The 12,794-nt window shown below is 37.0% G+C and overlaps 1 protein-coding gene across 1 annotated transcript in view; it reads left to right on the top strand.

Annotated features, from left to right (window-relative positions):
• ATRNL1 (attractin like 1) overlaps positions 1–12,794 on the top strand; it is a 1,671,159-nt gene that overhangs the window by 802,263 nt on the left and 856,102 nt on the right. Inside the window, exon 24 of the mRNA XM_053692689.1 lies at positions 9,429–9,586. Within this exon, the coding sequence (XP_053548664.1) occupies positions 9,429–9,586 (158 nt within the window). The remainder of the gene's footprint in view (positions 1–9,428; positions 9,587–12,794) is intronic.

Genomic DNA, 12,794 nt, shown 5'->3' with positions numbered 1-12,794 from the left:
ATGAAGTCCGCAAAACTGCCTTATCCCGATGAAAAATCAGAAAAGGAGATTCACAAGAGAGAGCGGATAATTCAGAAACTCTTCTAGCAGAAGAGATTGCCAAAAGGAACAACACTTTCCAGGAAAGTAGTTTAATGTCCAAAGAATGCATAGGCTCAAATGGAGGAGCCTGTAAAACCTTCAAAGCCAAATTAAGACTCCAAGGAGGAGAGATTGATTTAATGACAGGCTTGATACGAACCAAAGCCTGTACAAACAAATTAATATCAAGATGTTTAGCAATTTTCCTGTGGAATAAAACAGAAAGAGCAGAGATTTGTCCTTTCAAGAAACTTGCAGACAAACCTTTATCCAAACCATCCTGAAGAAATTGTAAAATTCTAGGAATTCTAAAAGAATGCCAAGAGAATTTATGAGAAGAACACCATGAAATGTAAGTCTTCCAAACTCAATAATAAATCTTTCTAGAAACAAATTTACGAGCCTGCAGCATAGTATTAATCACTGAGTCAGAGAAACCTCTATGACTAAGCACTAAGCGTTCAATTTCCATACCTTCAAATTTACAGGGAGTGCAGAATTATTAGGCAAATGAGTATTTTGACCACATAATCCTCTTTATGCATGTTGTCTTACTCCAAACTGTATAGGCTCGAAAGCCTACTACCAATTAAGCATATTAGGTGATGTGCATCTCTGTAATGAGAAGGGGTGTGGTCTAATGACATCAACACCCTATATCAGGTGTGCATAATTATTAGGCAACTTCCTTTCCTTTGGCAAAATGGGTCAAAAGAAGGACTTGACAGGCTCAGAAAAGTAAAAAATTGATTGTGAGATATCTTGCAGAGGGATGCAGCACTCTTAAAATTGCAAAGCTTCTGAAGCGTGATCATCGAACAATCAAGCGTTTCATTCAAAATAGTCAACAGGGTCGCAAGAAGCGTGTGGAAAAACCAAGGCGCAAAATAACTGCCCATGAACTGAGAAAAGCCAAGCGTGCAGCTGCCAAGATGCCACTTGCCACCAGTTTGGCCATATTTCAGAGCTGCAACATCACTGGAGTGCCCAAAAGCATAAGGTGTGCAATACTCAGAGACATGGCCAAGGTAAGAAAGGCTGAAAGACGACCACCACTGAACAAGACACACAAGCTGAAACGTCAAGACTGGGCCAAGAAATATCTCAAGACTGTTTTTTCTAAGGTTTTATGGACTGATGAAATGAGAGTGAGTCTTGATGGGCCAGATGGATGGGCCCGTGGCTGGATTGGTAAAGGGCAGAGAGCTCCAGTCCGACTCAGACGCCAGCAAGGTGGAGTACTGGTTTGGGCTGGTATCATCAAAGATGAGCTTGTGGGGCCTTTTCGGGTTGAGGATGGAGTCAAGCTCAACTCCCAGTCCTACTGCCAGTTTCTGGAAGACACCTTCTTCAAGCAGTGGTACAGGAAGAAGTCTTCATCCTTCAAGAAAAACATGATTTTCATGCAGGACAATGCTCCATCACACGCGTCCAAGTACTCCACAGCGTGGCTGGCAAGAAAGGGTATAAAAGAAGAAAATCTAATGACATGGCCTCCTTGTTCACCTGATCTGAACCCCATTGAGAACCTGTGGTCCATCATCAAATGTGAGATTTACAAGGAGGGAAAACAGTACACCTCTCTGAACAGTGTCTGGGAGGCTGTGGTTGCTGCTGCACGCAATGTTGATGGTGAACAGATTAAAACACTGATAGAATCCATGGATGGCAGGCTTTTGAGTGTCCTTGCAAAGAAAGGTGGCTATAGTGGTCACTGATTTGTTTTTGTTTTGTTTTTGAATGTCAGAAATGTATATTTGTGAATGTTGAGATGTTATATCGGTTTCACTGGTAAAAATAAATAATTGAAATGGGTATATATTTGTTTTTTGTTAAGTTGCCTAATAATTATGCACAGTAATAGTCACCTGCACACACAGATATCCCCCTAAAATAGCTATAACTAAAAACAAACTAAAAACTACTTCCAAAACTATTCAGCTTTGATATTAATGAGTTTTTTGGGTTCATTGAGAACATGGTTGTTGTTAATAAAATTAATCCTCAAAAATACAACTTGCCTAATAATTCTGCACTCCCTGTGATGATTTGAGATCCTGATGGAAAAATGGAACTTGAGATAGAAGGTATGGCCTTAATGGAAGTGGCCAAGGACCTGGACAGGTACCTGGGAAGTTTTTTGTTTAGATGAGATCAGATCTATTTCTGGAAGCCTCCACATCTGAACAATTTGAGAAAACACATCTGGATGGAGAGACCATTCTCCCGGATGTAAAGTCTGATGACTGAGATAATCCGCTTCCCAATTGTCTATACCTGGGATATGAACCGCAGAAATTAGACACGAGCTGGATTCCGCCCAAACAAGTATCCGAGATACTTCTTTCATAGCTTGAGGACTGTGAGTCTCACCCTGATGTTTGACATATGCCACTCTGTACCCCTGAGAGACAATACTCTGAATCCAATGATTTTGGACTGAATTGATCCAAACATCTTTGAAGAATTTTAATCTGCCCCCTACCAGCTGAGCTGGAATGAGGGCCGCACCTTCATGCGGACTTGGGGGCTGGCTTTGATCTCTTAAATGGCTTGGATTTATTCCAATTTGAGGAAGGCTTCCAATTGGAAACAGATTCCTTTGGGGAAGGATTATATTTCTATTCCTAATTATGTTGAAAGGAACAAAAATGGTTAGAAGCTTTAGATTTACCTTTAGGTTTTCTATCCTGAGGCAAAAAAACTCCCTTCCTCCAGTGACAGTTGAAATTATTGAATCCAACTGAGAACCAAATAAATTATTACCTTGGAAAGAAAGAGAAAGCAATCTGGACTTAGAAGTCATATCAGCATTCCAAGATTTGAGCCACAAAGCTCTTCTAGCTAAAATAGCTAAAGACATATATCTAACATCAATTTTGATGATATCAAAAATGGCATCACAAATTAAATTATTAGCATGTTGAATCAACTTAACAATGCTAGACAAATCATGATCTGATACTTGTTGCGCTAAAGTTTCCAACCAAAACGTTGAAGCAGCTGCAACATCAGCCAAAGAAATTGCAGGCCTAAGAAGATGACCTGAAAATAAATAAGCCTTCCTTAGATAAGATTCAAGTTTCTTATCTAAAGGATTTTTAAAAGTACTATATACCGTAGGAATAGTAGTACGTTTAGCAAGAGTAGAGATAGCCCCATCAACTTTGGGGATCTTTTCCCAAAACTCCAATCTAACTACTGGCAAAGGATACAATTTTTTAAACCTTGAAGAAGGAATAAAAGAAGTACCAGGCCTATTCCATTCTTTAGAAATCATAGCAGAAATAGCATCAGGAACTGGAAAAACCTCTGGAATAACCACAGGAGGTTTATAAACAGAATTTAAATGTTTACTAGTTTTAATATCAATAGGACTAGTTTCTTCCATAGCCAACATAATTAACACTTCTTTTAATAAAGAACGAATATGCTCCATTTTAAATAAATAAGAGGGTTTGTCAGTGTCAATATCTGAGGCAGGATCTTCTGAATCAGATAGATCCTCATCAGAAAAGGATAAATCAGTATGTTGCCGGTCATTTGAAATTTCATCAACTCTATGAAAAGTTTTAAAAGACCTTTTACGTTTATTAGAAAGCGGGATGGCAGACAAAGCCTTCTGAATAGAATCATAAATAAATTATTTTAAATTTACAGGTATATCTTGTGCATTAGCTGTTGAGGGAACAGTAAAAGGTAATGAACTACTACTGATGGATACATTTTCTGCATGTAAAAGTTTATCATGACAACTATTACAAACCACAGATGGAGGTATAATCTCCACAAGTTTACAACAAATGCACTTAGCTTTGGTGGAACTGTTAACTGGCAGCTGGGATCCAACAGTGAATTCTGAGACAGGATCAGATTGAGACATCTTGCAAATGTAAGAGGAAAAAACAACATATAAAGCAAAATTATAAATTTCCTTATATGGCAGTTTCAGGAATGGGAAAAAATGCAAACAGCATAGCCCTCTGACATAGAAAAAGGCAAGAGGCAAAAAGAAATGGGGTCTAAAATAATGAAAATATTTGGCGCCAAGTATGACGCACAACAAACATAAAAATATTTTTTGGCGCCAAAAACATCAGAAAACAACACACTCGCGTCATAGATGACGCAACCTTGTGAAGGACTCAGCGTCAACTAAGATGCCGGAAATTACGAATTTGCGTCAATGAACATAACTTTGCGCCAAAAAATCTTGCACCAAGAATGACGCAATAAACTTTGGCAATTTGCACCATCGCGAGCCTAATTCTGCCCGCGAATTTAAAAGACAGTCAAATTGAGAAAGAGACTATACCCCAGGTAAGAAATACATTTTCATAAAAAAGCATTTCCCAGATATGAAACTGACAGTCTGCAAAAAGGAAATATACTGAAAACCTGAATCATGGCAAATATAAGTATAATACATATATTTAGAACTTTATACATAAAGTTCCAAACCATAGCTGAGAGTGTCTTAAGTAATGAAAACATACTTACCAAAAGACACCCATCCACATATAGCAGATAGCCAAACCAGTACTGAAACAGTTATCAGTAGAGGTAATGGAATATGAGAGCATATTGTCGATCTTAAAAGGGAGCTTGGAGATGAACCTTTGAAATAGATCCCTGTGAGGAAAATTATTGCATTCAATAGGTGATACTCCCTTCACATCCCTCTGACATTCACTGTACTCTGAGAGGAGTCGGGCTTAAAAAAAGCTGAGAAGCGCATATCAACGTAGAAATCTTAGCACAAACTTACTTCACCACCTCCATCGGAGGCAAAGTTTGTAAAAACTGAATTGTGGGTGTGGTGAGGGGTGTATTTATAGGCATTTTGAGGTTTGGGAAACTTTGCCCCTCCTGGTAGGATTGTATATCCCATACGTCACTAGCTCATGGACTCTTGCCAATTACATGAAAGAAAACTCACTGTCATGTAGAGAAATCTTGCAAAATAGTTGGGGACTTATTTATACCATTATTTTATAATGTATAAATGTGTCCTTCACACACAGGGGGGTAGTTATCATTGTGTCAACTTTCCTGCCTTCGCCGGCCCAATACGCCCGCCTAAGCTCGCCTACCTTCGCCGCCACGGACCTGAAAAAATATGCCTAAGTTATCAAATAAAGCTGTCAAAAAGCCGCGGGGCGATGAGCAGCGGACTGTGAGAGTAATCACTCATCCGATCTCGCTGCTCTTCGGCTTTTTCCCAGCTTTATTGCTAGCCTGTCACTAAGCACTCACACTAAACTACACTGTTCTACCCCCTATACCGGCGCCCCCGGAGCCCCCCACAACTAAATAAAGTTACTAACCCCTAAACCGCCTCTCCTAGACCCCGCCGCAAGTCTTATAAATGTATTAACCCCCTAAACCGCCACTCCCGGACACCGCTGCCACCTACATTATACCTAGTAACCCCTATCCTGCCCCCCCATACCGTCACCCTCTATAATAAAGTTATTAACCCCTATCCTGCCGATCCCACACCTCGCCGAAAATAAATAAATAGTTTAACCCCTAAACCGCCGCTCCCTGAACCCGCTGCAACCTATATTAAATTTATTAACCCCCTATCCTGCTCCCCCCTACACCGTCGCCACCTATAATAAATTTATTAACCCCTATCCTGCCCCCCCTACACTGTCGCCACCTATAATAAATTTATTAACCCCTATCCTGCCCCCCACTACACCGCCGCTACTGTAATAAAATTATTAACCCCTAAACCTAAGTCTAACACTAACCCTAACACCCCCCTAACTTAAATATTAATTAAATAAATCTAAATAATATTTCTATTATTAACTAAGTTAATCCTATTTAAAACTAAATACTTACCTATAAAATAAACCCTAATATAGCTACAATATAAATAATAATTATATTGTAGCTATCTTAGGATTTATTTTTATTTTACAGGCACCTTTCAATTTATTTTAACTAGGTACATTAGCTATTAAATAGTTATTAACTATTTAATAGCTTACCTAGCTAAAATAAAGAGAAATGTACCTGTAAACTAAAAACTAACCTAAGTTACAATTACACCTAACACTACACTACACTTAAATAAATTATTCCTATTTAAAACTAAATACTTACCTGTAAAATAAACCCTAAGATAGCTACAATATAATTAATAATTACATTGTAGCTATCTTAGGATTTATATTTATTTTACAGGTAACTTTGTATTTATTTTAGCTAGTTAGAATAGTTATTAAATAGTTATTAACTATTTAATAACTACCTAGCTAAAAGAAATACAAAATTACCTGTAAAATAAATCCTAACCTAAGTTACAATTAAACCTAACACTACACTATCATTAAATAAATTAAATAAACTTCCTACAAATAACTACAATTAAATACAATTACATAAACTAACTAAAGTACAAAAAATAAAAAAAGCTAAGTTACAACAATTTTAAGCTACTTACACCTAATCTAAGCCCCCTAATAAAATAACAAACCCCCCCAAAATAAAAAATGCCCTACCCTATTCTACATTAAAAAAGTTCAAAGCTCTTTTACCTTACCAGCCCTTAAAAGGGCCTTTTGTGGGGGCATGCCCCAAAGAGTTCAGCTCTTTTGCCTGTAAAAGAAAAAATACAACCCCCCCCCAACCAGCCGAGCCACCGATGGAACTGAAGAGGACATCCGGACCGGCAGAAGTGATCATCCAAGGGGCGCTGAAGAAATCTTCCATCCGATGAAGTGATCCTCCAAGCGGCGCTGAAGAAATCTTCCATCCGGGCAAGGTCATCTTCCAAGAGGCGCTGAAGAAGTCTTCTATCCGGGCGAGGTCATCCTCGAAGCCGGGTCTTGAATCTTCATCCCGCCGACGCGGAACATCCTTCTTTCCCGACGGACTACCGACAAATGAAGGCTCCTTTAAGGGACGTCATCCAATATGGCGTCCCTTCAATTCCGATTGGCTGATAGGATTCTATCAGCCAATCGGAAGGTAGGAAAATTCTGATTGGCTGATGGAATCAGCCAATCAGATTCAAGTTCAATCCGATTAGCTGATCCAATCAGCCAATCAGATTGAGTTCACATTCTATTGGCTGTTCCGATCAGCCAATAGAATGCGAGCTCAATCTGATTGGCTGATTGGATCAGCCAATTGGATTGAACTTGAATCTGATTGGCTGATTCCATGGAAGATTTCTTCAGCACCGCTTGGAGGATCACTTCATCGGATGGAAGATTTTTTCAGCGCCCCTTGGGTGATCACTTCTGCCGGTCCGGATGTCCTCTCCAGTTCCATCGGTGGCTCGGCTGAGTGAAGACGACTAAAGGTAGGATGATCTTCAGGGGATTAGTGTTAGGTTATTTTAAGGGGGGTTTGGGTTAGATTAGGGGTATGTGGGTGGTGGGTTTTAATGTTGGGAGGGGTTGTATTTTTCTTTTACAGGCAAAAGAGCTGAACTCTTTGGGGCATGCCCCCACAAAAGGCCCTTTTAAGGGCTGGTAAGGTAAAGGAGCTTTGAACGTTTTTAATGTAGAATAGGGTAGGGCATTTTTTTATTTTGGGGGGGTTTGTTATTTTATTAGGGGGCTTAGATTAGGTGTAAGTAGCTTAAAATTGTTGTAATATTTTTTTAAATGTTTGTAACTTATTTTTTTTATTTTTTGTAACTTAGCTTTTTTTATTTTTTGTACTTTAGTTAGTTTATGTAATTGTATTTAATTGTAGTTATTTGTAGGTAGTTTATTTAATTTATTTAATGATAGTGTAGTGTTAGGTTTAATTGTAACTTAGGTTAGGATTTATTTTACAGGTAATTTTGTATTTCTTTTAGCTAGGTAGTTATTAAATAGTTAATAAATATTTAATAACTATTCTAACTAGCTAAAATAAATACAAAGTTACCTGTAAAATAAATATAAATCCTAAGATAGCTACAATGTAATTATTAATTATATTGTAGCTATCTTAGGGTTTATTTTACAGGTAAGTATTTAGTTTTAAATAGGAATAATTTATTTAAGTATAGTGTAGTGTTAGGTGTAATTGTAACTTAGGTTAATTTTTTAGTTTACAGGTAAATTTCTCTTTATTTTAGCTAGGTAGCTATTAAATAGTTAATAACTATTTAATAGCTATTGTACCTAGTTAAAATAAATTGAAAGGTACCTGTAAAATAAAAATAAATCCTAAGATAGCTACAATATAATTATTATTTATATTGTAGCTATATTAGGGTTTATTTTAAAGGTAAGTATTTAGTTTTAAATAGGATTAATTTAGTTCATAATAGAAATATGATTTAGATTTATTTAATTAATATTTAAGTTAGGGGGGTGTTAGGGTTAGTGTTAGACTTAGGTTTAGGGGTTAATAAATTTATTACAGTGGCGGCGGTGTAGTGGGGGGCAGGATAGGGGTTAATAAATGTATTATAGGTGGCGACGGTGTAGGGGGGGCAGATTAGGGGTTAATAAATTTAATATAGGTTGCGGCAGGGTCAGGGAGCGGCAGGATAGGGGTTAATAACTTTATTATAGGGGGGGCAGGATAAGGGGTTACTAGGTATCATGTAGGTGGCGGTGGGCTCCAGGAGCGGCGGTTTAGGGGTTAATATTTATAGAGTAGCTTGCGGTGGGCTCAGTGAGCGGCGGTTTAGGGGTTAATCATTTTATTTAGTTGCGGCGGTGTAGGGGGGGACAGATTAGAGGTGTTTAGACTCGGGGTACATGTTAGGGTGTTAGGTGTACACAATTCCCATAGAAATCAATGGGATATCTGGCAGCAGCGAACTTGTACTTTCGCTATGGTCAGACTCCCATTGATTCCTATGGGATCCGCTGCCTCCAGGGTGGCGGTTTTAAAACCAGGTACGCTGGGCCGTAAAAGTGCCAAGCGTACGTGCTAGTTTTTTGCTAACTAGCAAAAGTAGTCAGATTGTGCCGAACTTGTGTGCGAAACATCTGGAGGGACGTAAGAATCGATCTGTGTCGGACTGAGTCCGGCGGATCGAAGTTTACGTCACAAAATTCTACTTTTGCCAGTCTCTAGCCTTTGATAACTAAGGCGAATCAGCCTCGTCACAAATACGCTGCGGAATTCCAGCGTATTTGAGGTTGACGGCTTTATAACTACCCCCCACAGTATCCTGCATAGTTAGATCAACAGCTCAAAAGTTAAAATTTACCTTTAAAAAAATATTTGAGGGACGTCACGGTACCAACAAGACCTCTTTGGATCATCTTTAGATTATTCAGTCCTTTGTATGCAAGTGTGTTTATTTAACCTATATTCTAATGTGTTCTTTAATACATTTTGTACAACTCATACACTCATTTTTTTTTTTTCATTTTCAGCTGGCACAATATCCGGTGAGGAAGTCCCTGTGGTCGCCAGGTCTCACATCAAGGAATACAGAGACAGCTTTTCCTGTGAAAAGTTCAACTTCAGAAGCAACCCCAACATTACTTTTTATGTCTATGTTAGTAATTTTTCCTGGCCCATTAAAATACAGGTAAGTGTTAACATTAAAGGTATTTTGTGTTTATACTGAACTTCCATGAGCACCATATAGATCACTTACCTGAAATCTATTTTATTTATAAAGATGTGAGGAGTATCTGACCAAAAAAGCAAATATTTCCTCAAAAAAATCTAACTTTAAAATATTATTTAGATTGTTTATTTGTGTTTCTACCAAATACCGGTATGAGTAGAACAAATGTAGAATCTTGAACTTTTATACTTTTCTCAATGCAAACTCTATGTTGGACAAATGCAGTCATAATTCATCTATTTGCAGCCTTGTATTCTAGGCTGTCCAGCTTCATAAAAGCAGTCCAATGAGCTAAACACCATGTGGAAGATGGAAGACACTTGTCCACATTGGCAGGAGGGGGTACCCAACATATTGGTTTCCTAAATTTATTTTTAAGAAGTGACAAGTTAATTCAAGCATTTTATTTTATAACCTTTTGTACCAGTAATCTAGAAGTTGTCTTGTTGACAAAACTGTGTTGCTGTTTTTTTAAATGTCTATATTTAGGAGTGTTTCTAGATTTGGAGTACCAGCATTCTGGGAAAAGTGTTAGGGTGGCCTGTGAATTTATATACTTAAAAAATAAAAAAACTTATCAGGGTGGGAGCTACTTACTTAACGCTAAAAAATAATCACACCAAATTATAAAGTCATTACTCCTGACCATAAGGAATTTACTTATGGCTCCATCTTTGGGCTTAACCCACTTGTTTATTGTTAGTCATGACAGCACTAAGCCAGCACCGTTGGTCATTGACACTAGAGCTACCATCACCATTGGCAGGGCATTTATAGACTCTGTGTTGTTGGGCTAAATAATATTTAGTAACTTTATTTTTTAAATAAAATCCAGTCATTTATCTCAATTTAAGCAACAAAAAAGAAACACATTCCTTACTCATATACATCTTAAAATATTTAATGTAACCATCGGTGGATTAAAGCCAACACTATCCAAACATAATTTAACGTCCTTGGTGGCTTGTTCATCACAATATTCTCTACATGTTCAGAATACTGTGGTTGAATGTCCCAGAAGGAGCCGTTCATTAGCAGCGGCTGGAAGACCTGAGAGTGTTTCTGGCTGCTTTCTGAGCCTTCCTCAAGCTGTTCAGCCCTGTTGATTTAATTCTCTTATCGCCTTGCTTTTAGATCCTCAGTGTCAAGGAAAACACATGAGCCTGACACTGTGTTATAAATTGCAGCCTAGTGGAAATTGCCACGTTAACTAGCTCTATTGGAACCAAGGAAATATTGTCACTGTCAAATGTTTTAAACAAAGGAGGTAGACGCTGTGTCTGTTTGCCGCCACTGTTAACTGTTTGGCTGCCAAAGAAGGGTGAAGCACATTATTACTAGTTCTTATTTAACACATTTAGAGAGCAAATCAAACTATATTTGCTAGGAAGAGATGGAACATTTAATTAATTAATCCAACCCAGAAATCTACCAAGTTTTAAAGGGACATTCAACTTAATAAAGTTCACTTATTCAGCACAGAAACATCTATTTAAAAAATAAATAAAAAATAAAGTGTGCAGAAAATATTAAATATAATATTATTTTATCTAATTGGCAAACTGCAGGAGATTCACAGATGCCAGTTCACCAAATTGGATAGATTATTGTGCTAATGTAAAGTGTGGGAGATGCTACAATATACAAATAAATATATACATAAAACTAACAAAGTCCACACTTCAGGGTCATTTTTTAAAAATCTGGACACACACCTGGAGCAAGAGGCCAAAAAATGACTGTACCTGGAAAATCAGGACAGTTGGCAAATGTGTATATGTTATGTCATAAAATACATCAGAAAGATTTAAGGCTTTTCTATATCTTGTGCAGAACAATGCACTTAAATATGTCTATATGTGTGTACCTATGTATTGATTTGATTATATGTGTGTATATGTCTTTATATATACACAATATATATATATATATATATATACTGTATATACATATGTATTTAGACATGTACGTATATGTATGTATCTCTATATTAAAGCCCTTTGTCCCCCCTTTTTCCCTCTAACACCTGAGATCTCATATCTTTGAGCCCTTATTCCTTATTTGTGCAATTATTTTCTTGAATAAGTTTTATTTTATGTTGTTGTTATGATTGTAAGTGTACTTTGTAATGTATTTTGTGCAACTTTTTAGTTTTGCAAAACAGTTAACTATAGTTCTAAGGTTGCGGTAATCATTCTAGCGTAAATCGAGATTGCACTCATGCTAACGCACTTTTAACTTGTAATAAGAGAGCAATTTAACTTGCGCACAATCGAATGCGAAAACACGATATTGCTTGCATGCAAACGATAAGTGCTCCACATACTGTTCTACGTTTATTAATGTAAAATGTTATAACAATTTGAAGTACAACTGTCATTTTTCTAGGAGCACAGAGCAGACAAACCTCTTGTCTCTTTTTTGTTTCATGCACACAGAAAAAAATATAATTAGAGAAGAAAATCTGAATGGTTTGTTTTTGCTTGAATAATCAATTTTTTTAAGTAGAGGGCAAAGCAACCATTCTATGAAGTTTTAAAACAATATGTTGTTTTCTGTATAGACATTCAAGTGATTGACATGATATGAGGTGAAATCGTCAGCAGATGTGAGGATAAAACGGACTATAAACCATTTCTAGTGTTTTTCTTGGAAGAGAGAATCAGTAAATGTCTCTAGGATATTATTTTGATAACAGTTGAATATAGGTTCGTGCACAGAACTTATCTTTCATGTATCTGCAAATAAACACAAGCATGAAATAGAATATATCTTATACAGCTCAGAAGAAAAATCACATCAGCCAGATACATTAGATATAGATAAAAGTAACTTGACTGTAATTTATTCACAGTAGATACTATGGAAATATTGCTTTCAAAATGTTCAATTTATTAATGCTTATGAAGCCTTAAATACTAAACCTGTGCTTATCAATGGCAGAGATATTTTATATATTACAAGAAAACAGCATGAGATGAGAAAGAGAAGAGGACACTTTCTATATATTTTCTTTTCTTTGACAAAAACATGTCTGCCTATGGTGATATTATTCTGAGACAACTGTAGACCAATCCATTTGAAATACAATATTGGATTCATGGGGAATGAGGGCATTAACGTTGTTTGTACCATGTGTGGTGTTTCATAAAACAGACTTGGCAAT

Source organism: Bombina bombina, chromosome 9 (genome assembly GCF_027579735.1).
Source record: "Bombina bombina isolate aBomBom1 chromosome 9, aBomBom1.pri, whole genome shotgun sequence".
Lineage (NCBI taxonomy): Eukaryota > Metazoa > Chordata > Amphibia > Anura > Bombinatoridae > Bombina > Bombina bombina.
This window is presented reverse-complemented; position numbering and strand designations above follow the sequence as displayed.